The sequence below is a fragment of the Dasypus novemcinctus genome, chromosome 6 (genome assembly GCF_030445035.2).
Source record: "Dasypus novemcinctus isolate mDasNov1 chromosome 6, mDasNov1.1.hap2, whole genome shotgun sequence".
Classification (NCBI taxonomy): domain Eukaryota; kingdom Metazoa; phylum Chordata; class Mammalia; order Cingulata; family Dasypodidae; genus Dasypus; species Dasypus novemcinctus.
The window spans coordinates 41,917,766-41,943,109 of NC_080678.1; the positions used below are offsets into that span (position 1 = coordinate 41,917,766).

At 47.1% G+C, this 25,344-nt stretch overlaps 1 protein-coding gene and 1 pseudogene across 2 annotated transcripts in view; one reads left to right on the forward strand and one right to left on the reverse strand.

Annotated features, from left to right (window-relative positions):
• Positions 1-64: 64 nt before the first annotated feature.
• Positions 65-25,344, reverse strand: part of HOGA1 (4-hydroxy-2-oxoglutarate aldolase 1) — a 31,327-nt gene continuing 6,047 nt past the window's right edge. The window contains exons 2-7 of one of the 2 annotated variants that reach the window (XM_058298652.2): positions 16,912-17,040; positions 16,577-16,704; positions 16,054-16,188; positions 15,702-15,798; positions 14,048-14,181; positions 65-398 (exon numbers count right to left, since the gene is read on the reverse strand). In XM_058298652.2, coding sequence (XP_058154635.1) covers positions 285-398; positions 14,048-14,181; positions 15,702-15,798; positions 16,054-16,188; positions 16,577-16,704; positions 16,912-17,040 — 737 coding nt within the window. In that variant the 3' untranslated portion in view covers positions 65-284. Of the gene's footprint in view, positions 399-10,079; positions 11,021-14,047; positions 14,182-15,701; positions 15,799-16,053; positions 16,189-16,576; positions 16,705-16,911; positions 17,041-25,344 lie in introns of those variants that run through there. The other variant, XM_004457004.5, reaches the window with a different exon arrangement.
• On the forward strand, positions 18,650-20,918 carry LOC101418292 (RAC-beta serine/threonine-protein kinase pseudogene; annotated as a pseudogene).

Here is a 25,344-nt window from a genome sequence, read left to right on the forward strand (position 1 = left end):
TGTCTTCATGAATTGTAACCCATTTGCTCTTTCTAAAAGTTAATCCCAAATTGGGGGCTTGCAATTGACCCTGCACACTTTATTAAATAATATCAAGTAATTTGCATAAAAATTCTGCAAGGTAGTAGGAGGTATGAACACTTTTTTAAAAAATAAAATTTAAAAAAAATTTTTTTAGGCAGTCTCAGGTTGCCCAAATGAGTATATGGCAGAGGTGGGTGGGATCTGTATCCCTGTCTTATATGATTCCATAGTGCTTTCCACTGTACTCTTCTCACCCAGCATCAGAGTGCCCAAGTCCTGGTGCCAGTTGTTGTCAGACTTGCTAGGTGACTTAGGTAAGTCAGCTCTGCTTGGGTTTCTCTTTCTTTGCAGCAATTAGTGTTGGAGATTTGGACCTGAAGGGTATTGGGAATAAAAGAAAGAGAAAAGGGGAAAGGAACACGTGAGAGAGCTGGGATCAGGGGGTCTGCGAGTAATAACTCCTCAGACAACTTTATTATTTACAAGGGGCTCTCTATATACCCCAGTGTACATGACAATAAGCAGGAACATGTAGCCTATGTGACATCAAGCAGCATTACCCATAGTCTAAGGAATTTTAAAAAATCTTAAGGTACAAAGTCTAAGTGTTCTATTCACTACAAAAGGTATGTGCTCATCTTTTCTTTCAGCCTTTAACAGCTTCATCCCATTTGCGGGGAGCTCTTAATTACCACGTTCCTTAGGTTGCAAGCGTAGCCATGGAGACAGCACTAGCATGGAGACAACACATCTTTCCTTGTGAGGCCACTGTGCCTCAGTTTCCAACATCTCCCCCTTTTTGTTTTAGTCGAGGTGACCGTGCCTGTCTTAGGTTGCCCTCCTCTGAGAGTCTTACCCATCATTGTCTACCGGCCAAGCTCTTTGACTTGGGGAAATTATTGAAGTGCTTTTGCTAGCACCAGATTATTTGCATGTCCCATGGCTGTTACACTTTGCAATTTTCTTCGAAAGCACTGTCCGGCACAGGCAAGAATCATGAGCAACAGAACAAATATGATTAACCCTATTCCTAAAGCTGACAGGAAATGCTGTGATTTCCACCAATTAACTGGGTTAAATTTTGTTATATGTGAAATCATATCTGAGCAAATATCCTTATCATTGGCTACATGAATTTGATTTTGAGACATTTCTAATATTTTTCTTTGTAATTCCATTATTTCCAGAGAGAGATTACTTTTATGGCCTAGCAAATGATTCTTATTTTTTCCCCATTCTATATCAGATGAATTTATAGGCAAGAGGAGTAATACAAAAGTTGCTTTCATTCCAATCACATTTCAATCCCCTTAACAAGTTTAAATTATACAATTGATCTCCAATATGTGAAAGAGCAGATTCTAAATCATTAACCCGATTATTTAACTGTTCATCAATGTGCTCTTGGCTATGCCACAAATCACTAGCATTTTCATGCCAATCATGCACGTCTTGTTGAGTCTGAACAGTCTCATGCAAGGCGACAGCAGTGGTTGCAGCAGTTGTGATGATTCCAATTAGTCCCATTATACTAATTATTAGGAGTCCAATAAATCTTTTTGTCTGTTTCATGATTTCTTGCGCCATGTGGAGTAATAGCTGACTTTCAGGTGATGACTGCCATATTCGGTTCATTTGGACAGGAATCCATATATTTCATCATCTTGTGGCTATTGTGACCATGTCTCCATCCTGCAACACACTTTCTGACAGAAATGTATACAAGACACCATTCTTATAAAACAAGGCACTATTTTTTATGGTTACTTTTCTAGTAATGAATACGAAAGGATCTCTGACACGTGCTTTCAATTGATACATTTGATTTAATTGTAGATATTGACCTGTTTGACTGTAATTACCAATCCATTCATAAGTAGGGGCAATTCCAAGAAATACTTTCCACAAGTTTTTAAGTATATTAAGATTATAGGTGTCATTAATCAAGGGGTTGGTAACCATTTTCCTTTATATTTCCAAATAGTAAAATTGTTAGTATATACCACTTGTTCACCCAAGAAGAGAGGTTCTGAAAAAGGATATTGCATATTACTAACTCGTTGACCCTTGTTGTCAAGTCCATACCATATAAATCTGCCGTTATATTTTTTGGGGGTCTCCATAGGAGCACTTTCCCACACTATTCCATAGGAATCATTAAAAATGACAGATCTTTCTATATGGCATTCCTGCCATACCTTTTTCTTTTTAGGTTTTTGGGGTGGACAATTATAATTTTGCTTTGTAGTTACTGAAGAATTATGTGAAGGAAACAAAGTTATTAATAATTTTGTATCATTATTTTTTATGATAACCATAGTCCAATTTTTTGTTTGCATGCAAGGGGGACTTTTTCCAATACATAATGGTCTATTATCAAAAGGAAGGATAAGATTATATATTTCCTTCCCTTCTTCATCAGGTTTTAAGGATAGTCTGTCATCTATAGGCCCAGGAAACAAATGTGTTTTATTAAAAAATACGGGAAATGATGGGTCTCTCCATGTTAGAGCACGTACTAGAGGTGGATTAGGAATATATGCCCAGTAAGTGTGATTTTCACCTGCATGACCCAGAGTTACCATTAACATGACCAGAAGAGGAGAAATCATTGTCAAAATTCTCTTTCTTCTCTATCCACGGTTTAATCTGTCAAGCTGGCAGCCAAATTTGTTCCCCATCTCTGTAATGACAAGAGCATTTCCTCGCCCCCATACTTTAACCTTTCCCTTTTGCCAAGTGTTAATTAGTACATCTTTCCAATATGTTGACTGATATTTAGCTGAGTCACACAATACCTTTTCTTTATTCTTATTCAATGCATAATGCCGTTCAGCAGGTGTTATTGAATCATATACATTAAGGAAATTTAAAGTGAATAAAGCTTTTGCCAATTGGTCCTTTGGTACTATAATGCCATCATCTCCCCCTTTTTGTTCTAATAACATTTGCTTAAGGGTGTAATGCAACCGTTCAACTATGGAGGGCATCCCATAACTGCAAATTCAGACCACAAATGTGAACAAACATGACAAAACCTTTCCCCACTGTGCACTGTAGCCCAGACAAAGTGAGAATAAGTATCAATACAAACATGAACGTATTGCAATTTACCAAAAGTTGGAACATGAGTGACATCCATTTGCCAGATCTGATTTGGAGCCAGCCCTCGGGGATTAGTGCCTTTATCAAATGGTGCTGACACGAGAGGGCCACAGGTAGAACAATGTTTTATAATATCTTGTACTTGTAATTTTGTTAAAGATGGAAATTTTTGTCACAATCCCTTAGTATTGATATGAGTTAGAGCATGATATTTGGCAGCATCCTGTATAGACCCTACCAGAATATCTGCTTGTGCATTATGTGTGGATAAGGGGCCAGATAAAGCAGAATGTGATTGAATATGGGTATGTACAGAGAATTTACTTGTTGGTGAATGAGTGCCTGCAATTGCAGGAACATTTGAGAAAGCTCATCAGTTACAGAGATATTAGCAGTTTCAATATGAGCAAGAGTTAAGCAAACATACTCAGAAATAATATTGAGAGGCTCTTTAAAAGTTTGTAGGACCATGAAAACAGCTGATAATTCTGTATGTTGTGCAGAAGTATGCGGTGTTTGCCAAATCTTTTCTGTAAAAGGAGTGACATAAGCTGCTTTACCATTGCTACTACCATTTGTGAAAACGGTAAGTGCATTTTCAATTGGAAATGACTTACCTATTTTCGGTAAAATCCAAATTGTTCTCCGTAAGAATGTTAACAGCTTAGAAGCAGGATAATGGTTATCAATAATTCCCTGAAAATCACTAATAGCAACTTGCCATTGTATATTTGTAGCATAAAGATGCTTAATTTCATCATTAGACAGACTACATATTATTTGAGCAGGATCAGTCCCTTTAAGTTGCATGAGCCGTAATCGCCCTTTAGCAATAATAGAAATAAGTTTTTGTAAATATGTTTGCAATATTTTTTGTTTATTATTGGGGATAAATACCCATTTTAATATGCCATCTTGCCAGAACAGGGCGGTAGGAGATTGTGGGGTAGAAAAAATCACCAAGTCTATGGTTTTGTCAAGATCTATTTGAGTCCCTGTGAAATTCATTCTTCAGTGAGATTTAATTCCTTTTCTGCCTCTGAGGATAGTTTCCTTGGATTTAAAAGGGCAGGCTCTCCTTCTAAAGGTTGAAATAGGTGCTGCAACATGTAGTTAGGAATGCCTAGAGTAGGACTAATCCAATTAATATCCCCCAGAAGTTTTTGAAAGTCATCTAAGGTTTTTAATTTATCACGTCTCAGTCGCATTTTCTGTGGGCGTATGCATCCATTTGCCAATTGCTTACCTAGATAACAATAGGGGGGTTCCGCTGAACTTTTTCAGGGGCAGTCTGTAACCCATACTCAGGAAGCACCTTTTCAGCATACTGAAACAATTGCTGTAACTTGTCGTCTGAAGAATGTGCAAATAATATCTCATCCATGTAATGAATAATCGTAGCTTTTGGAAACCTTTTTCTTAGCACCTGTAGAGGCTGATGAACGAATAATTGACACATGGTAGGACTGTTCATCATGCCTTGAGGCAACACACACCACTGATATCTCTGCATAGGGGATTGATTATTTATAGCAGGAATAGAAAAGGCGAATTTCTCTTTATCAGAAGGATGCAAAGGAGTAATAAAGAAACAATCTTTCAAATCTATAATAATCAAAGACCAGTTCTTAGGAGTCATAGAGGGCTGTGGAACCCCTGGTTGCAGTGCCCCCATAGGGCTCATAACCTTATTAACACCTCTTAGATCAGTTACCATTCACCATTTTCCAGATTTCTTTTTTATTACAAACACTGGAGAATTCCAAGAACTATTTGAGGGCTCAATATGTTTCTGAGATAATTGTTCTTTTACTAAACTATGAAGGGCATTGAGTTTTTCCACAGGTAGGGGCCATTGGTCAACCCACACTAGTGTTTCTGTAAGCCAGGTTATGGGAATAGTAATACCCTTTATTGCAATGGCCCCTATGTTAAATTTTGCATCTCTGAATCCTGTCTCAATGTAACAGAACCAAGTCCTCTACAGTCCCCTTGTTGACATATGTTAGGGTTATACTGCATATCCATAAATAAAGCTTTTGCCTGCACAGATAATGTAGGAATGTGAACAAAAGCTCCCCACCAACTAAGTAAATCACAGTCCCATGAATTAAGTCCAACATCAGGCACATAAGGTTGTAGTGTAGATTTTTTGCCCATCAGGTCCTAATACATCAAAAATAGAGGTACTCTGATAAATATCTGTCATAGTGCCAATGCCAGTAAAGACTGTTGGGACTTTTTGTAACGTCCATGATTGAGGCCAATATCATTTAGCAATGATGGACACATCAGCTCCTGTGTCTATTAATCCCAAAAACGCTTTTCCATCAATAGTAATAGTAACTTCAGGCCAATCATCGCCTACAAAAGTTTGCCAGTAAATTTCATTCCCCTTAGACCCAAATCCCCCATTTCTAGCAGAAGGAAGAGTGTATGGTTTGTAATAGGGCAGGAGTAATAATTGAGCTATACATTGCCCCAGAGTAACTTGTACTTGATTAACAGCTTGCACCATAACCTTAATTTCTTCCTTATAATCACTGTCTATAATGCCAATTTGTACTAGCAGTCCTTTCATAGTTAAACTACTCCTACCTACAATTAAGACAACAGTTTTAGGAGGTAATTGGCCTTTTACAACCGTAAATATAGTTCACATACCCATAGCAGGCGTAATGAGTTTAGTTTCTGTAGAAGGTAAATCAACAGCAGCACTCCCTCAAGTAGCTGCCCTTAATTCAGAAACTGGGATGCTTGCTGCTGGCCATTGCTGACTGGGTATCTTTCCTGTAGGCTCATATTGTTTGTCTGAGGGCCTTGAGCTAGGCCCGCAAAGCAGTTTCCCGACAGTGAAACGGGAGAGCCGTTTTTAAGAAATCTAGACTTACATTCATTAGCCCAGTGAAAGCCCTTGTGACATATAGGGCACAGTTTAGAGGGGGTTTTTCCTCCCCCATTATTTTGTGGCTGAGCAAAATTTGCTCTGCAATCCCTTTGAAAATGACCAGATTTCCCACATTTAAAACAACTTCCTCTTTTAGTCTGGAGTCTCTGATTGCCCCTTATTGCCACAGCTAATATTGCCATCTGGTGGGTGGTGGAACCTATGTCCTGGCAAGCTTTAATATAGTCCTGTATTGACCCTCCCACTGCCTTAACGGGTCTAATAGCTCTTTTGCATTCACTATTTGCTTGATCAAATGCAAGAGTTAATAAAATCAAGTCTCTAGCATCCGGAATTTCTATAGTTTTTTGAATAATATCTGATAGCCTAGCTACAAACTCTACATATGGCTCATTTACTCCTTGGATAACTTTAGCAAAGGATTGTACAGGTTTTCCAGGGGCTGAAATTTTTCTCCAAGCTGCTAAGCAGGACATTCTAACTTGAACTATTGCTACATCATCATACTGCATTTGTCTGCCCACTCCTGCCCAAGCTCCTATTCCCAATAGCTGTTCTGCCGATATAAGCACCGGAGGGTCTTGATTAGCATTTCACCGCACAGTCATATTAGCCTCATTGGTCCACCAAGTTTTAAATTGCAGAAATTCAGCAGGGCTAAGAACAGTGCAGGCTAACATTTCCCAGTCCCAAGGAATCAATCTATCTGCGTGAGCCATGCCCTGAACTAAGCCAAACGTATATGGAGGATTAACCCCATACTGCACGCAAGCCTGTTTGAAATCTTTCAGTAGTTTAAAAAGGTGTTGATTCATGATGGAACTCAGCACCTCCCTGAGGATTATTAGCATCTGATGGAATTGGTCGTGATATAACCAAAAAAGCTGATAAAAATTGCACGGCCTCCAGATCCCCTTGTCGAGATCCTTGCAATACACAGCGCATCAAGGGTGTTTGAGGAGTGGGGTTGGAAACAACTATCTTTTTAACACAGGGTATAGTGTCTGCCGTATCTGAAAAAATTCCAGGGGCTGAGGTCGGGGCAGCCAAAAGTGGCGGCTCATCAGGCACAATAGGCTGAACTGGATATAAGCTAGGATAAGCACCTGGATGAGATATATGGAGATTGGATATTTCATTAGAGCAGACAGTTGTCTTTTTATCTATAAAAGGATTACTACTGGGATTAGGCATAAAGCCAGGAGATTCTCCTCCACCTTTTGGTTCAGAATTTAGTTCTTTCAAATGGCCCTCCATTTTCTTTTTGTCTATGGGTTTTGAAAATAGAATAATTTCTTCTTCCTCATCTTCATCTGATTGTAAAGGATCTAAGGTGGCAGCAATTTGCTGGCACAAAGCCCTTGCTGATAAAGGAATGGATTCCCCTTTCTGATATGCTCTTTGTAAAGTCTTTGTTACACGTTTCCACTGTTTTGAATTTAAGACATTATGTCCCCGTCCCCGAGGCTGAAACCAACCACAATGCTTTTGTATTAAAGCAAAATTCTTTTAACTCACAACTTTTCACAGGCACCCCACTAGCTTTCAATAAGGCTTTTAACACTTGCAAATGTTCTTCCACATGTCCAGTTTGATTACCCATTACCCTGATGACTTCGCGGAAAATGTTACTTACCTAAAAGAAGACTCGAGTCACACTACTTTGGACGTCACACGACCCTTGACGAGGTCGAGTCACACTACTTTGGACGTCACACGACCCTTGACGAGGTCTTTTCCGCGGTTCCCAATACTGATTTGGAAGACTCACTAACTTTGTCAGGACCCACGTTGGGTGCCAGATGTTGGAGATTTGGACCCGAAGGGTATCAGGAATGAAAGAAAAAGGGGGAAGGAACGCGCAAGAGAGCTGGGATCAGGGGGTGTGCGAGTAATAACTCCTCAGACAACTTTATTGTTTACAAGGGGCTCTCTATATACCCCAGTGTACATGACAATAAGTAGGAACACGTAGCCTATGGTGACGTCAAGCAGCATTACCCATAGTCTAAGGAATTTTTAAAAATCTTATCTCAAGGTACAAAGTCTAAGTGTTCTATTCACTACAAAAGGTATGTGCTCATCTTTTCTTTCAGCCTTTAACAGCTTCATCCCATTTGCCAGGAAACTCTTAATTACCGGGTTCCTTAGGTTGCAAAAGTAGCCATGGAGACAGCACGCCTCTCCTTGTGAGGCCACTGTGCCTCAGTTTCCAACACAGTAGAGTAGTACTTCTGCAGATCAGCTAGTGGGGCCACTTACCTGCCATGCTAAACGTTTTGCTTGCATACTCTTATTCAGTCCTTACCTAGCCCTGTGAGGAAGGATCTGACCTCCCATTATTACAGACAAGTCTCAGGGAACTTAGTTCTCATCATTCATGGTAATTATGTTCTGTAAAGTTGCTGGAAACACTGAATTATCAAATACCAAACCATTGTTCCTAGAGGAAATAGAGGGCTAGGCTCCTGTGAGCCTCACATCATCATATTTTCATCCACCTTGTAGAGTGTTTTGTTAAAGACACCTTATTTAATAGGTATTGATTCATTAAAATTAAACTCACAGCCCATAGCACTATAACTGATATAATTCATCCCCTAACGAAGCTTACCTAAAACTTTTCTCCCTAAGGCACAGCATAGCCTTTTTTTTTTTTTTTTTTTTAAGATTTATTTCTTTCCCTCCCCTTTCCTCCCATTGTTTGCTCTCTCTCCGTTCGCTGTGTGTTCTTCTGCATCCACTTGTGTTATCCGGAGGCACTGGGAAACTGCCTCTCTTTTTTGTTGCGTCGTCTTGCTGCATCATCTCTACATGTGCAGCTCCACTCCTGAGCAGGCTGTGCTTTTTTCACGCAGGGCAGCTCTCCTTATGGGGCACAGTCCTTGCGTGTGGGGCACCCCTACACAGGGGTGCTCCTGTCATACGGCACTCCTTGAGTACGGCAGCACTGCACACGGGCCAGCTTTCCACACAGGTCAAGAGGCCCTGGGGATCGAACCGTGGACCCTCCATATGATAGACAGATGCTCTATCAGTTGAGCCATGTCTGCTTCCCAGCAGCACAGCCTACTTGCACTTAGGAATACTAGGTGGCACTTCAGTACTACACTTGGGGGCCATTTTAAACAATGAAATCGCCTACAAAAAGCACAAAAATGCAAAAACCATGGCGTTAAATATACCACAGAGAGGGTACTTGTTTACAATAGGAGAGGTGAGAGAAGCCTGACCATCACCTTGTTTGACCTTAGCTGGAGATTTCTGCTGCTCTGCACATGCCCATCAATGACCACAAAAGTGCAGGGAGTATTGACTTGGGGGATACAAATAAATTTTAGTGCCAATGAGTTTGCAAATACAGAGTCCATGAATAATGAAGATCGCTGGTCATTTCCCCAAGGTCCTAAGGGACAGATCCAAGAAATTAAACCCAGCTTTTAATCAGTTTAATAGCCTGCCTCCCTAACACTGCCTTGGTGCCCCTATCTCTAAACCTGATTCTCCTCTGATCCCAGAGCCTCCGGAAGCTGCCTGTGAGAAAAACCCAGGTGCTAAGCCCCAAGCTTTAGTGCCATCCAGATGCCCAGTTGCATTTGAAAACTGATACCTCATATTCTTCTCTCCTCTAAACTTTTCCCTAAGCAAGGATCTATTTACCAACCCTTAAATTTTTTTTAACTAGAGTAATTAAAAAAGAATTCATCTCAGTTTTCTGCCACCAGTCATATTATCACAGAAAAGAGTTAAACAATTTGAAGAAAGTGGTCTTTTTGATGAAGGTGCTAAGTGTTTTCTAAGTTTTCTCAATTGAACCTTTTTCCTTCTTTGAAAACTTCAATAAGCTTTCCATAGGCCACCACTATTCTAATGTCTATGTTTTCTCTGTGTGTTTTTGAGCCTCTCAGAGCTGGGGAAGAAGAGACTGCAAAGAGCTGAAGTGCTTTTAGGAAGGTTCTTGACATCTGGGCAGGAAACCTGAAAGGGCAGGCCCTGAGCTCTACAGAGCAGAAGAGTGTCGTTATGTACATAGCCACACTAGTTTCACTTATTAAATTTTATTGCAGTAACAAAGTAACTATTTTTAACTATTTTTAACAATAAAAGCAGAGGTCTCAGGCCAAGCCCCCTTCCTAATCTTTCAGACCCAGGCTAGCTACCATAGTCTTCTAGCATGTAACATTTATCCACCAGGTGTCCTTAGTTAGCAATTCTGGACAGCCACTGGCTTTCTCAGTGCACTCCTACCTTTTAGATGGCTGGGATCCAAGGCTAAAAAATATGAGATGAGTGAAAATAGATTGAGGGAAGGGCAGTATGACTGGAATGCAGTGTGGGGGCCTTCAAAGACCAATAACACTTTCCTGATCAGGTTTCCTAACCTACCACTGCAGCTGGCAGAAGGCGGAATTTAGGTTCTTAGGAGTAGCCCTGGCTTCCAGCTGCATTGTGCTGGATTTAGGCTTTGCCCCCAAGCCTATAAATAGTCTTCCCTTCAATAACACCGACTTCCTTCCTGTGCCCAATTGCCACCCCCCTCTTGCCCTCTGGCTCCTGGTTCATGTATCTTGGGGGATGGGAAAGCATCCTCAGCAAGAAATTGCTTCCCCTCAGACGGAGGCTCTCTGGAGACATGGAGTTGAAGACAAATGTGGGAAGTCATGAACTGTGAGAATAGGAGGTGTGAGCAGCAGTGCCTGGTGAGCGGCACCTGGGGGCCTGGAGAGAGAAAAGGAGCCTCTAGTCCCCCAATTCCCCCACACTCCTCTTCAGGCTGCAGGTGCCAGGCAGGGGTCTGAGCTGGGCTTGAGCTGGGCCTGTCCCTCCTCATCCTCAGAGCCAGCCATTGCTGGTGAACTCTGTGTGCAGCACCTCCTCGTCAGCGGGGCTCAGCTCCTGCAAGGGGGCCCGGCAGGGGCCTCCATAGTAGCCAAACCACTCCATGGCTTTCTTCAGCCCTGGGATCCCGAACCGCCGGGTCACCTGAGAAACAGGGCCTGTTAGAAGAGGCCGGGGAATCCTCTGCACACACGTCTGGGGCTCAGGCATCTGTCACTGTGAGAAAGTTGGAGTACCCAGCCTCCTCCCCCTCTAGAGGGACTCTATCAAGTCTGTGACACCAGGGTAGATTGGGAATCCAGATTTAAGGACAAGAAAGGAGGTCATTAGCAGAGAACAGAATGGAGGAAGGAAGGTGCCCCCTTCGGCTTTAGGAGAAAAGCAGGGTCCATTCGGGAGGAACGTGGCATTCAGGCTTCAGGCTGGAATGGGAGAAGGCTGCAAGGCTTGGGTCTGGACACTGGAGCAGCACCGTCTGGAACCTGGTTCACTGGAACCCGGCCCAGGGCACACCAGGCCTGGGAAGTCAGGAAGGGCGGGCCTGTGAGAGCCTCATGCTCAACCCTGAGCGCCCCTCCCTCTCCTGACGCGGGATTCCCCCCACCCACCCTTAGCTCCTTCCTGTCCTGACTCTAAATGCTTCTCACAGGGAACACCATGAATTGCTGCCCAAAGAAGTTTTGTTGTATAACCTTATGCCATTGACTTAGCATTTCTGAACAATTCCCTTGTCCAAAAATGAGGGGGCAGAACAATATCATCTCTGAAGTCTTTTCCATTGTAGCAAAGGGCATAAAGCTAATGTCATAATTTTAAAACATGCAATAAATGAAGAACATAGAATAAATGAAGCATCCTATTTCTTTACTTTTGATGGAGCAACTAGTTATTTCATGCTGACTGGAAATGTCAGATGGATCTCTGACCACCTAAAAACTTGTAAACTAATCATTACTTTTACAATTTTTGAGGAAAGGTAAAACCTTAGATGTTTGGGCTCATGAAGGGGGGAAAAAAGGTCAAAGACTGTATACAGCAAAAAGGTTAGGAACGATTCATGAATGATTGACTAACTATTCACCACTAGAAGCCAGGAATCTTTAGCAAGCACGGAAGTTTTCTTGGAATGGGTGGTAAGCTACCCTCTTCTCAGGACTAACCCCAGCCATAATGTTCTTAATAACCTGCCCCTATCCCACCCCAAACCTGAGTAGGGTGGAAAAGACCCAGAGGAGAGACAGAAGCCAGAGGTGCCTAGAGTAAACTTTGCTCCTACCATAGGTTTCTGTGGATCCCAAATTGCCCCCTTCTCAGAACCTGAGAAGGGTCCAGTGCTTTGGTGGTAAAAACCATGAAAGTCCTAAATATAGCCAGGGGCAGGAGGCCAGCTGGGTAGGAAGGCAGAGGAAGGACACTGGGTTTGACTGGGGCAGGACAATACGGTGACATCAAGCTGCTCGTGGGGTGGCTGAGCCTACAGCCCAGGCAGCAGAGAGGTGTTCCAGGCATTCCTGAGTGTGTGCCCAGGGCTGGCACAGGAGAGGGCACAGAGTAAAGGGTAAGGCAGAAGGACATGCAAAGGGCTAACATGCAGCCAGCACTCCTCTTTTCCCAAGGGGCAGCCCAAGCTGCTTCCTCTGTAAAATGAGATGATGACACCACCTACCCTACAGAGCTAACACAAGCATTGGATAGAAAAATACCACTAATATTGAACCCTAAGGGCCCTGAAAGTTCCTCCTCTTCCTGTCCTGGTGATATGCAGGTTCTGGGACCTTCTCCATCCCAGGTGGGTGGGAGTGGGAGAGAGGCGCCCCCACCCCAGTGGACTGTCCAACTACAGGACAGCCAAAAGGCCCTTATTTCTCAGTCCTTACATCCCATCCATGTTGTGCCTCAAGGAGGACCTCCACATCCAGACAGACCCATGCGGGTCTCCTCAGCTGTCCTTCCTCTAAATCTGAGGAAATCTGTCCTTTGAGGAAAGGGTACAAGTCATTGAAGTGGATATAGAGCCACTCCCTATTTTGCCCAAACAAAATATTTTTGTAGAGTACCTAGTTCAGTGCCCAGCACTAGGGCTGGGGCCATGCTGGGGCTAATGAGCCACTTGACTCAGTGTAAAATCTAAGGGGGTGCCAAGAAACTCATAATATGTGATATTTTTTAAAAATCAAAATCAATGCACAAAAATCCAGGATGAACAAAATGTCAAAATTTTAAAATTTCCTGCCATTGCTGTGCCATATTAGAGCCTGAGGCAAAAGTAAAAATATGTGCCCTCATATGCATGTTTTTATGTATTTTTTTAAACGGTTAATTTTTTGGTCTAGAAGTGGATTTTGTAGAAGGAAAAAAACAACACATTTTCGATGCTTTTGCTTTCATTAAAGCCAAGAAAGTAAAATTACTAATTATGTTTTGGTATCAATAAAATACTTTAACTTAACACTGTGAGTTTTAATATACCTGCTTTTAGATTTTTCAATATTTTTCAACTACTTGAATGTTCTGGGAAAAAAATGACCACTTAAAAAATTACTTAGATCTTCCACTTCCAGAAAGATGGAATAGATGTCCTGAAAAATAAAACTATCTTGACATAATATAAAAACCAAACATAAGAAGGCTCTGAAGGTAGAAGGCAGACAGACCAGGGCCTCAGGGCAGAAGGAACAACTCGGTGGTCTGACCGCAGAACAGACTAAAGACAGAACTGTCCTGGAAAATCTGGGTTCCATATACTTCCAACCTTCCAACTCCTCTGCTGCTTCCATGCTGTTTTTCAGGATCTGGCTCCCTACAAAGCTGATTTAAAGGTCCCAAGTTTCACTCCATGTAGGCAGTGCATCTCTAAGTGTGATTCCAGGATTACTTATGTCCCAATCACCAGGGTACGTGTTTCAATACATATTCCGAGGCCCCACTCCAGACTAGAATTTTAACGAACTCGCCACATGAATTCTAATGCACACAAGTTGGAGAACCAATAGGACTCAACTCTGTCTCAAGTTAGAGTTTTCCGGGGAGGCCTGAGCAGTTCCCACAATGTGATGTTCTGTGAAAGGACTTTCTAAGGGAAGGGGCTAGGTGGGGATCCCGGGCCAGCCCCGGCTCCTGCTCCAGTGAGGACTCAGAAGCCAACCCTGCCGCCCCTGCCTGGGAGCTCACCGCGGCGTTTGGCTCAATGAGGCGGTGCTGCAGCTTCTGGGCATCTTCCCATTGCCCCGTGAGGCAGAGTCGTTCCAGCTGGCACACCTGAGCCCCCAGGACGTTGGCCAGGGCGCACACGCTCCCCACAGCTCCTACCCCAGGGTGAGATGCAGAGCATCAGCCAGAGCCTCTTCTCACAGGGAATTCCACACCACGGTCCCCTAGCACCTCGTTATTCTGGGGGAGATGGGATCTGGATTTCTATGGCACTGGTCAGTCATGTCACAGGCAAGTTCTGTGAGTCGACAGAGTCCAGATTTCCAGAGAGAAAAGCTGCCTGCATATTTGAAACAATCCTGCATGCCTAGTGCCACTTGAGCTATTCTGTGAGGGGCAGGGAGCAGAGCCAGAAGGACAGCACCTTCCCTGGATACCCACGCCACTGCCCCAGAGTAGAGTCCTGCCTGCCAGCTGACACCCCCAGTGTTCCCCCAAGAGTCCCCTGACTCATCAGTCCTGAAAGGGGATGGAATGGATGGAAAGCCTTTGCGCTTCTGAAATTGTGGGAGTGGAGGTGGGGAAGTGGAAAGAGCTCTGGGCACAGTCAGGAGACCACGCATTTTCTCCCTGGCTGCATGAACTTGGACAAGTTACAGTCTCTCTCTGGTCCTCTTTGTTCTCACCTGGGCAGTGAAAATGGGTTGGTTATAATCTCACAAGGCCCTGCCTCTTCTGCCAGCCTGCAAGTGTCATTCTCAGACTAGTTATCAGTGACACAAGGCACAGTGGCCTCAAGGCTGGAGAAAGAGCTGGCAATTTGGAATGAGGTAATATAGTATTGAAGTCCTACTATGTGCTAGGCATTGTGGCAGATGCTGGGCCAGATGCTCCGTAATCCTCAAGGCCCAGAGAGGTAGAGCCCCTTCAGTGGAAGAGCTGGGATTCCCCTCAGATCTGCTGGCCCCAGAACTTACACTCTTTCCATCTCCCCATAGCAAGAAGGGGGCAGAAATGGGTCCCCTTCTCTTCCCTGCACTTTAGAGACTGATGTGGCAGAGGGGACATGTGCTAGGACCTAGCCAACAAGCCAAAGTCTGCAGAGGCCACGGAGAACAGGAGCCAGCATGGCTGGAAGAGCAGCTCGAGACCCTACTCCCTGGGGTTTCCACTTCAGCTCCAGGGTTCAAATCCAGCCTGGACCTTAGGACAAGAGCAGCTGGTCTGGTGTTGATGTCCCTAGGCCCAAGCCTGGACAGAACTGGTTCAGGCAGATGACGACCCCTGGCCCAGTCCCATGGGTCTGACCATTCACTTCAGCCTGGAATCAGGGAAGGAGGAAAACAGACACCTGGACTAGAGAGGAGGGGCCCAAGGCCTCACATAAGGTGAGGTTAGAGAACCTGTCACCTAAGCAGGGACCGGGACTTCAGGGAATCTGCAGGCCAGGGATCCCACAGCAACCACTGTCCTCACTGTGCCCAACAAGGCTGCCCGCAAGCACCCAGTATTCACAGGGAGCAGTGTGGCCAGATTTCTGAGTTTCAGAACAGGCAGGCTAGCAGACCGCCCTCTGTGGAGCCAGCCCCAGCCCACACGGTCGTTCCCAGCAGACTGCAGCTGCCCTCATGGATCGTGGTCGCCCGGCAGAGTTTGAGAGCAGTCAGTGGCCTACCCAAGGCGTAGCTGGCCAGCAAGAAGCCAGCCGATCCCACCAACACCTGGAAATCCTGCCTCCTGGTCTTGTGAACAAGCAGCCCAATCCTGGTCACCTGCAACAGGAAACTGGTGAGAGCTGGGCCCACAGCCTTCGCCGCCGGCCTGGAGCGAGGAGGGCCGTGCTGTAGCCTGAGAGCCTGGTTCCCGGGGAGGGGCCCCAGAGTTCAGACAAGGCCCAGGAGTGCCCACAGGGCAGAGAGAACCCAAACAGGAGGCAGGACTGAAGCGGCTCCCAGAGCAGCCCTGGAGATGGTTGCTAGGGTCCAGTGAAGGAGGGGGTGCCCCGGCCCGGGGGTGCTGTCACTCACGTCACCACCACTGTCCTTGATGCCCACGATGTTCGGGTGCTGGGAAAGCGTGATCACCGCCTCCACAGGCAGGTCCAGCCCCGTGTAGGCTGGGACACTGTACAGCACCACCGGAATTGGAGAGAGGTCAGCAACCTGAGGGCAGCAGGGAAAGGGGCCGGGCCAGCCGTCAAGCCCCCAGAGCCCACGGCACCGCCCACCCCAACGGGGTCCTGGCCGGGGCCACTGCTTCGCTATACGCCACCAGCACTACGTGCCTCCTTGTACGCAATAACAATAGCTAAGATGTGTTGAGTGCTTTCTGCATTCTTAGCACAGTTCTAAGCCTTTATATTCCTCATCTTATTTAATCCTCACAAAAACCCTGTGAGGAGCAGGGGAGGAAACAGTGACACAGAGCTGCGCGATGTCACACGGCCCACCCACGGTGGTGCTCAACCCCCTCCTACAGCTGCCCATCCACCCCGAATCTGCCCCCCTCCCCCCGCAGCCTCCTCTGGTCCCAGCCACACAGCATGCCCACCTTGGTGTAGTGGTGAACGAGGGCAGCACTGTTCATGCGGCCACGGTAGTAGCAAGGGGTCACCACGATGGCAGCATCAGCCCCGACCTGGGCCATGCTCACTGTCATCTCCACCGTGGCCTGAGTGGCTGCAGGAGGAAAGAGACTGTCTTCCCTGTGGGCCGGGGAAGGCGAGAGCAGGAGGAAGGCCTGGGCTGGGACCCTGGGGCGAGCAAGGGATCCCACGGCGGTTCTCAGAACAGGCAGAACAAGTGGACCGAACCCGACCCTCAGGACCAATGAGACCGATCCCCTGCCCCCAGCCGCCCCCAGGGCACAGGGCACGGGGGCCTCACACTCGCAGCCGGAGCCGGCAATCAGGAGCTTGTCCTTGGGCATGACCTGGCGCACGCGGCTCACCATCTCCAGGCGCTCGCTGCTGGTCAGGAAGGGGAACTCGCCGTTGGAGCCATGGATCACGAAGCCTGCAACACGGGGGCCATCACAGCCAGCGGCTACCCAGCCCTCTTCAGGAACAGCCAGGACGTGGGCGTTCACTCGCCCAGGTCCCTGCCTCCCCACTACCAGAGGTTTTCACGCACCTCCTCCCATCTTCGCGCTGGTCCGGGAAGAATGTGTTTTTACCCAGTAGCAATGAGAGTTTTCAAATAGTTTTTCTTTATTTCAATGACATGTTTTAGACATACTAAAAGGAATAGATAATATCCATATCCGTGTCCCCAGTGCCCATAGCAACCCTCCCCTGCTCACCTTCTCCTCTCTGTCCTGACTCTGGGGTTCGCTGTTCCCATCCATGCCTTTACGGACGTAAGACACGAATGGACTCACAAACAAGGTATAATATGGTTTTTGCAATTTTAAAGTTTATATGGGATCAAACTGATTTGAACTTCTGCAATTTGCTGTTTTCACTCAACATTATGTTTCAAGCTTTGTCCATAGCAGTACACATAGCTCTGAGTCAGTCATTTTAATTGCTGCTTATTATTCTAATGTATGAGTAAATCACAATTTACTGTCATTCTCCTGAATATTTAGAATGTTTCCTTCTTTTTGCTATTACAAACAATACTGAACCAAACATTTTCTATAAAGTCTCCTGAGCACATGTGTGGAGATTCTCTAGAATACAACTGCCGGGTCATATGTGCCAAATTTCTAACTAAAGAGTTTACATCCTTGTCAGCACACAGAGGAGTCTGTTAGTGCTCCTTGAAGCCAGTACTTTGTATTGTCAGAAATGATTTTGCCAATTTGCTGGATGAAAAGTAATAGCTCATTGTTTTATTTGGCATTTTCCTAGGTTTAAAAAATTATTTTTCTTTATTAGAGAAGTTGTGGGTTTACAGAAAAATCATGCATAAAATACAGGATTCCCAATTACCACCCCATCACCAACACCTTGCATTGGTGTGGAATATTTGTTACAAGTGATGATAGCACAGTTTTATAATTGTACTATTAAAGTCCATGGTTCAACTTAGGGTTCACTGTTTGTGCAGTGTAGTTCCATGGGTTTTTTAATTTTAATTTTTGCCATATATACAATCTGACATTTCCCCATTTAATCACATTCAGACACATATATTTCAGTGGTACCATCACTACCATCCATTACCAAAATATTTCATCATTCCAAATAGGAACCCTGTACATTTTAAGTCTTAACTTCCTATTCTCTCTCCCTACCCCGTCCCCTGGTAACCTAAACTCAGACTCTAGGAGTTTACTGATTCTAATTGTTTCAAATCAGTGAGATCATACAATATTTGTCTGGCATTTTCTGGTTTTGTCATTCCTTTGAGTGGTTTCTAACCTGTGTCAACTCTTTTATACCCATGAGCAAGCAGATTAGTGCTCTTTAGCTGAATATGAAGGGAACATTAGTAGAATCATTTTCCTTTCTAATTTTTTCATTTAACATTGTCTTTACTCTTTTTTCTTCTCCCCACCCTATTCCATTCCAAAACAATTTACACATGCAGCATACAAAAAACAGGATTATCAATAAATAGAAGATTCTTTGGGAGAAAGGAAAGAAAATAAAGGAGGGGGCGGTAAGCGGGGACTGAGGGGAGGGGGCGGGGGGGCCGCGCCGCTGGAGCCGTTGGGCCTGGCTCGGAGAAGGCGTCGCCCCTGCTGTTGCTTCTGCCGGGGAACACAAGAAGCGTGAGCAAGCGCAGCGTGGCAATGGGCGGGAGTAGAGCCCCGCCGGAGGGGCTGGGCGGCCGCCGGTGACAGGCTGTGCTCTGTCCACTGCGCCTCCTGCATGTCCTGCTGTCCTGAGCTGTCCCAAGCTAGGTGACAGCGTGTCACGCTGCCACCATGAACGAAGTGTCCGTCATCAAAGAAGGCTGGCTCCACAAGCGTGGCGAATACATCAAGACCTGGCGGCCCCGGTACTTCCTGCTGAAGAGTGACGGCTCCTTCATTGGGTATAAGGAGAGGCCCAAGGCCCCTGACCAGACCTTACCCCCCTTAAACACCTTCTCTGTGGCAGAATGCCAGCTGATGAAGACTGAGAGGCCCCGGCCCAACACCTTTGTCATACGCTGCCTGCAGTGGACCACGGTCATCGAGAGGACCTTCCACGTGGACTCTCCAGACGAGAGGGAGGAGTGGATGCGGGCCATCCAGATGGTCGCCAGCAGCCTCAAGCAGCGCGGCCCGGGCGATGACCCCATGGACTACAAGTGTGGCTCTCCCAGCGACTCCTCTGCAGCTGAAGAGATGGAAGTGGCGGTCAGCAAGGCGCGGGCCAAGGTGACCATGGACGATTTCGACTATCTCAAGCTCCTTGGCAAGGGCAGCTTTGGGAAGGTCATTCTGGTGCGGGAGAAGGCTACCGGGCGCTACTACGCCATGAAGATCCTGCAGAAGGAGGTCACCATCGCCAAGGACGAAGTTGCCCACACGGTCACCGAGAGCCGGGTCCTCCAGAACACCAGGCACCCCTTCCTCACTGCACTGAAGTACGCCTTCCAGACCCACGACCGCCTGTGCTCCGTGATGGAGTACGCCAACGGTGGGGAGCTGTTCTTCCACCTGTCCCGGGAGCGTGTCTTCACTGAGGAACGGGCCCGGTTCTATGGCGCAGAGATTGTCTCAGCCCTGGAGTACTTGCACTCATGGGACGTGGTGTACCGCGACATCTAGCTGGAAAACCTCATGCTGGACAAAGATGGCCACATCAAGATCACGGACTTCGGCTTGTGCAAAGAGGGCATCAGTGACGGGGCCACCATGAAAACCTTCTGTGGGACTCTGGAGTACCTAGCGCCCGAGGTGCTGGAGGACAACGACTACGGGCGGGCCGTGGACTGGTGGGGGCTGGGCGTGGCCATGTATGAGATGATGTGCGGCCGCCTGCCCTTCTACAACCAGGACCACGAGCGCCTCTTTGAGCTCATCCTCATGGAGGAGATCCGCTTCCCGCGCACGCTGCGCCCCGAGGCCAAGTCCCTGCTTGCTGGGCTGCTTAAGAAGGACCCCAAGCAGAGGCTCGGTGGGGGGCCCAGCGATGCCAAAGAGGTGATGGAGCACAGGTTCTTCCTCAGCATCAACTGGCAGGATGTGGTACAGAAGAAGCTCCTGCCACCATTCAAACCTCAGGTCACATCCGAGATCGATACCAGGTACTTCGATGACGAGTTCACCGCCCAGTCCATCACCATCACCCCCCCGGACCACTATGACAGCCTGGGCTCCCTAGACCTGGACCAGCCGACCCACTTCCCCCAGTTCTCCTACTCGGCCAGCATCCGCGAGTGAGCAGCCCCCGCCGGCGCTTCAGGAGACGCTTCAGGAGACACGGACGGCTGCTATCCCCTGCTGGGTGGCGTTAATTTTGCCTTTTTTGTTTGTATCCCTGTCCCTCCCCTCCTCACTCCACTTCCAGTTCTTAGCCCTCTCCCCAAAGCTGGGGTCCCTGCAGCCCTTGCCTCCAGGGAGCGCCTGGTCCCACCCCTCTCTGTACCCAGACTAGTATTTTTAAGACTCTGCACCTCTTGCCCCAGGACTGGGCCTTGGGGATTGGGAAGATTCAGGTTCTTAATCAACACCAGCCCCAGTGAGGGCGAAGCCTGGAGCCTCGGGGCCTGCCTGAATTTCTGCCCACCTGCCGCTCCTGCTGCTCCCACGGAGGCTGCTTCTCGTGGGACACGGCGACGCCTGGCGGCCAGGGCTGTGGTGCTCAGGCCTGGGTGGGGCAGTCCAGCCCCTTCCCCCCATAGGGGCAGAAATGCAATAATCCCCAGGGCCAGGCAGGGGCCTCTGGACGCTGTGGGATCGGAGTTTGGAGGCCCCTCAAGTGCCCACGGCCAGGTCCTTGGACCTCCCCTGTGGGGAAGCAGGAGGGGCCCCGGGGGCAGGCACCGCCTCCTGGCCCTGCCTCCCTCCCCCACCCCCACCCCCAAGCTGCTCTCCCGATCCCGGGGAGGAGGCAGGAGGAACATTTGGGGGCCAGGCCCCCCCCACCCCAGCCCCGTGCCTTACCAGGCCTGCCTTCAGCTGGCCTTCCCTCCCGCTGGAGCTCGGGCCTGGGCCTGGCCCTGTCGGAGGGGCTGGGGCTGCCCTTCCCTCTGCTCGGGCGGAGGCTGCCCCCGAGGCTGTTACACGTTGCACCAAGACAGTATTGGGCCCCGTGGCCTTGGGCCGGGGTCTCTGGTACGCATGTGGTGGGGGTGCCTCTGAGAAGGGAGGCTCCCTGGCCGCCTCGCCCCCGCCCACTCTCCAGGGCCTGTTCTGCAGCCTTAAGGTGAGCATGAGTCCGTCAGTGCTGTGGGCACATGTGTGCGTGCCTTGGACTGTGTCAGTGGACATCCCTGTGTCTGGGATGCGGATGCACGCTAGGGGGTGTGTGTGTGAGAGAGAGAGAGGGCGTGTGTGGGCCCTTGAGTGTGGGTGCGTGGTGCGTGTGGGCTTGGGCCCCCATCCCTGGCCTAAGCAGTTCATTCTGTGGGGAGAGGGGAGGGGAGGGTGCTGACGGAGTGGGAGGAGCCACATCTGGGAGCTACCTGCTGCCCTGCCCACCACTCCCCTCTCCCCGCCCCCAACATCTCCAGGTGTTTGCATTTAGTTTTTATGGTTTTGATCCCCCCACCCCACCTCGTGTACTAGGCAGTTCACAGAAGGGCGTCACGGGGTGGGGTGGGGGGCCTTTTTCCTCTTTGTGAGTGTATGTTATTATCTGACAGTACTCCCCCATCCCCACTGGCCTCTCCCCGATCCTTGTATTTTTACGGTACACGCAATAAAGACACTCGTTTCAGAAAAAAAAAGAAAAAAAAAGAAAAGAAAGCCAGGAGTAATATTGGTATACAAAATCCCTGCTGTACAGCTGTGAGAGCTGAGCCATGAGTGTGGAATATATGATTTGGAGTGTTTCAACAGCCAAAGCCAAAAGAGAAACATGGTCAGCTAACAGATATGTACAATTCAAAAAATGAAAGTAAGGCAGCTGCCCTGGGGAGTTTCTTGGCACTGGGACCAAGAGAAATTGTTCCTGTGAGTCATCCTTAAGGGAACACAGTGTGATGTAGACTCAACTTTTTCCACGCTGTTAACCAGATCATTAGATTCCCCTGAATTGCTTGCCAGGGCATCTCTCACTGGATATTTAGCTTTTTTTTTTTCTCTCAATTTTTTTGTCAGGTTAGAAGCTAAAGGTAGTTCCCTCTTTTTGTCTTGCTACATAAGGACCCCAATGCCTTCCCAATGGGTTCCACCTGTCCGCAGAGCAGCCAATCCTGGATGAGGCTCCAGGCCAGCCACAATCACACTCATACCCTGTGACTAAGGACTAAGAGGTGAAGCTACTCAAATGCCACTCCTCCTCTCACCCTGCCTCCCACCCCTCTTCAAAGGGCGTTGGGGCTGGTTCTTGCTATAGTCACTTCTGCAGCCACTGTCACTCATTCCCAAGACACTCCATTCTGGTGGTCCATTCCAAAGGTCCCTGGCCCTGGGGTGGACAGGTTGGGTATGCCTGGCCTGAACAACAGAACAGCTGGCTCTTGCACTCTGGAAGTCAAAAGCAGGCCCCTGTGCTCATAGTGCCCGAGCCTCTGGCACTAGGAATATCTGACCCACACCTGACTCCCAAGAAGAACTGGCAAGAGGGAAGTGTGGGGTGTGTGTATGTGTGTGTGGAGAACTGCCTTGAGAGTTAGTAAATCACGTTACGTCTCCAAATCTGTTTCCTCTCTGTTGGAATGGCAATGAAATCACTTCCACGTTTCCCTTAGCAGGGCTATTTTAAAGGTTCAAATAGAAACAGCACAGGAAAGCGCTCTGAAATTTGTGAACTGATGCTGCAAAGAGTCCCCTTATTCCTGGCTAAGTGCCCAGCTTCAGGCCTGAGGTGCTTCCCGTAGTGTAGAGCAGGAGGGGGAGGGTAGAGGAGAGGAAAAGACTAGGGTCCCAGTGGGCAAGGGAATGAGGCAAGTGAGTGGTGGAGGAACTGGGAAGCAGTGCAGCCAAACGGTCAGGTGCAGAGGCTCAAGGTCAGCGGAGCCTGGATTAAGCCTCCTGTTTGCCCTCACCAGCTATGAGAACTTGGGCAAATGGCTTAACCAAACCTCAGCTTTCTCAACTGAAAACTGAGGATAAAATTAATACCTTCTTCACAGAGCAGTTGTGAGATTTAAATGAGGTACTATTTGTAAGTGCTTAGAATAGAATCTGGCCCGCCCATGTGAGCTGTCATTATTACGAAGTCAGGAGAAAGGGCTGAAGTCACCAGTCGGGAGGGTGGCAGCTTTCACTTTGAGGACAACGATGATGGCTGGCACTGGAGGGAAGGCTGCCCTCAAGGAGCTCTCTGGCCCCTACAAGCAACATGGTGACTTCCTGTGGCCAAAAGGAATCACAGTCTCTCACACAAGAGCATTCCCTATCACCGTATTGCCCTCTTGGACCATCATCATTGCCACCTCCTCTGGGAAATCTTCCTGGGATCCCTTCCCTGCATGGCTCTGTCTCCTCTGAACTTCTATTCCCTCATTCCTTGCCCTTCCCTGTTGCCTACTCAAATGAACAGAGGTCCTCAGAAGCCTCCAGGGGCCTCCCACCCTTACCTGTGGGATCAGGCACAATTTCTCAATCTGGCCTCTGCTGTAAAATGAGGGAATTGAACTAGAGGATCGCCAAAGTCCTCCCTGGCTTTCAGCCTCAGAGTTACTTCTCTGGCCTTTTCTCCCATCCCTTGCCTGTTTGTCATTGACCCCCTCCGTCAAGCTGCCACATTCCTGCCTCTACACCTTTGCACATGCTGTTCCCTCTGCCTGGAACACCAGACCACAAAGCCTTCCTAGCTCCACTACTCTTTGCATTCCACATTTTGCTCTCCTTGCACTGTGCTTGTCTTACTTTGCCTAGAAGCACCAAGGTCAGGGATGGTGCCCTCCTCATTTTGGCCTCCTCCATGGCACCTAGCATGACACCCCTAGTGCCTGCTGAGGTGTGTGCATTGACAATGTATTGAGTAAAAGAAAAACCCGGTCTGGGGCAGAATCTTTTTGCCTGATACAATTCACAATCTCTCTCTGGGAAGAAATGAGCACATTCCTCATAAAATGCTTATGTGATTTCCGAGGAAACTTTAAACATTCTTCTGCGAAACAAGTCACTCCCCCAGCTGACTCTGAGGCCAAGAGTCTGGTGGCTGTTAATCCCTATTCTTTGTACCTAGTCTAACAATGATCAGCTAACCAGTCTCTTTTCTCACAAAAATATCCTTACCAAGAAAAAAATCCTTGACTTGGCTGGTTGGAAACCATTTTCCTTGCAGTGTCACTCTAATAACACTCTGACATGCTGTCATAACTAAATGCGTGAAAACTTTTTCAGCATTTAATTTTAAACTACTTTGAGACTTACAGAAAAACAGTATAGGGAGTTTCCATGTATCTCTTCCCCAGCCTCCCCCAATGAAAAGTTTTACCTAACTATAGTACAATCATCAGAACCAGGAAATTAGCGTTAGTGCAATACCATTAACTAAAGACTTTATTTGAATTCTACCAATTAAAAAATTTTTAAGTCAAGATTTCAACCTGGTAATTAACTAATCTGAAATTTCATATAATAAACTCTAATAAGGGATGTAAAGTCTTCCAGACATGAGCATAAATTTTAACAGTCACTTTCAGAAGCTAAACCTCACTACTCTCTTGCCTTTTGTCTCCATTTTCCAGTTATGAGTGACCCTACTTTTTTCCCTTCTAAAATTTTTACTATGACATATTTTAGATATACAAAGAATATATATATAAAGTTACCTGTTAATAATGTGAAGAAATTCAAATACTCCCAACTGTGCTCTATGAAGTCAACTGACACCATCTGGGGTGAACATGGATTTAGCCACCCTTTGCAGTCATTCTGGGCCCTTCCTCTCCCTGCCCACCCCTTCTTGCTGGGCTTTGAGGCCCACAGATTGTGAAGCATTGGTAAATCCATAATAGACCCAAATGGTAAGAAATTTCTATGAAAAAGAATCACTTGGGGTCTGACAGTGACTTGCAGTTGACTTCTCTCAAATTTAACTGCCTGACTCGGGGACACCTCTTGCCCCAGAAATGATTTTTTGGGTCCCAGGAAGAGTCCCAGACTTGCCTGTGTCAGGACATCTGGAAAGAAGTCAGGGATAAGGATGAGAGAGGTCGACTCACCTGGGAATTTTGGGAAGAGGACTGGGAGGCAGTACAGTGCAGGGATTAGGGGTGTGGGCTTTGCAAAGGCAGGCAATGCTGGGATCTAATCTTAGC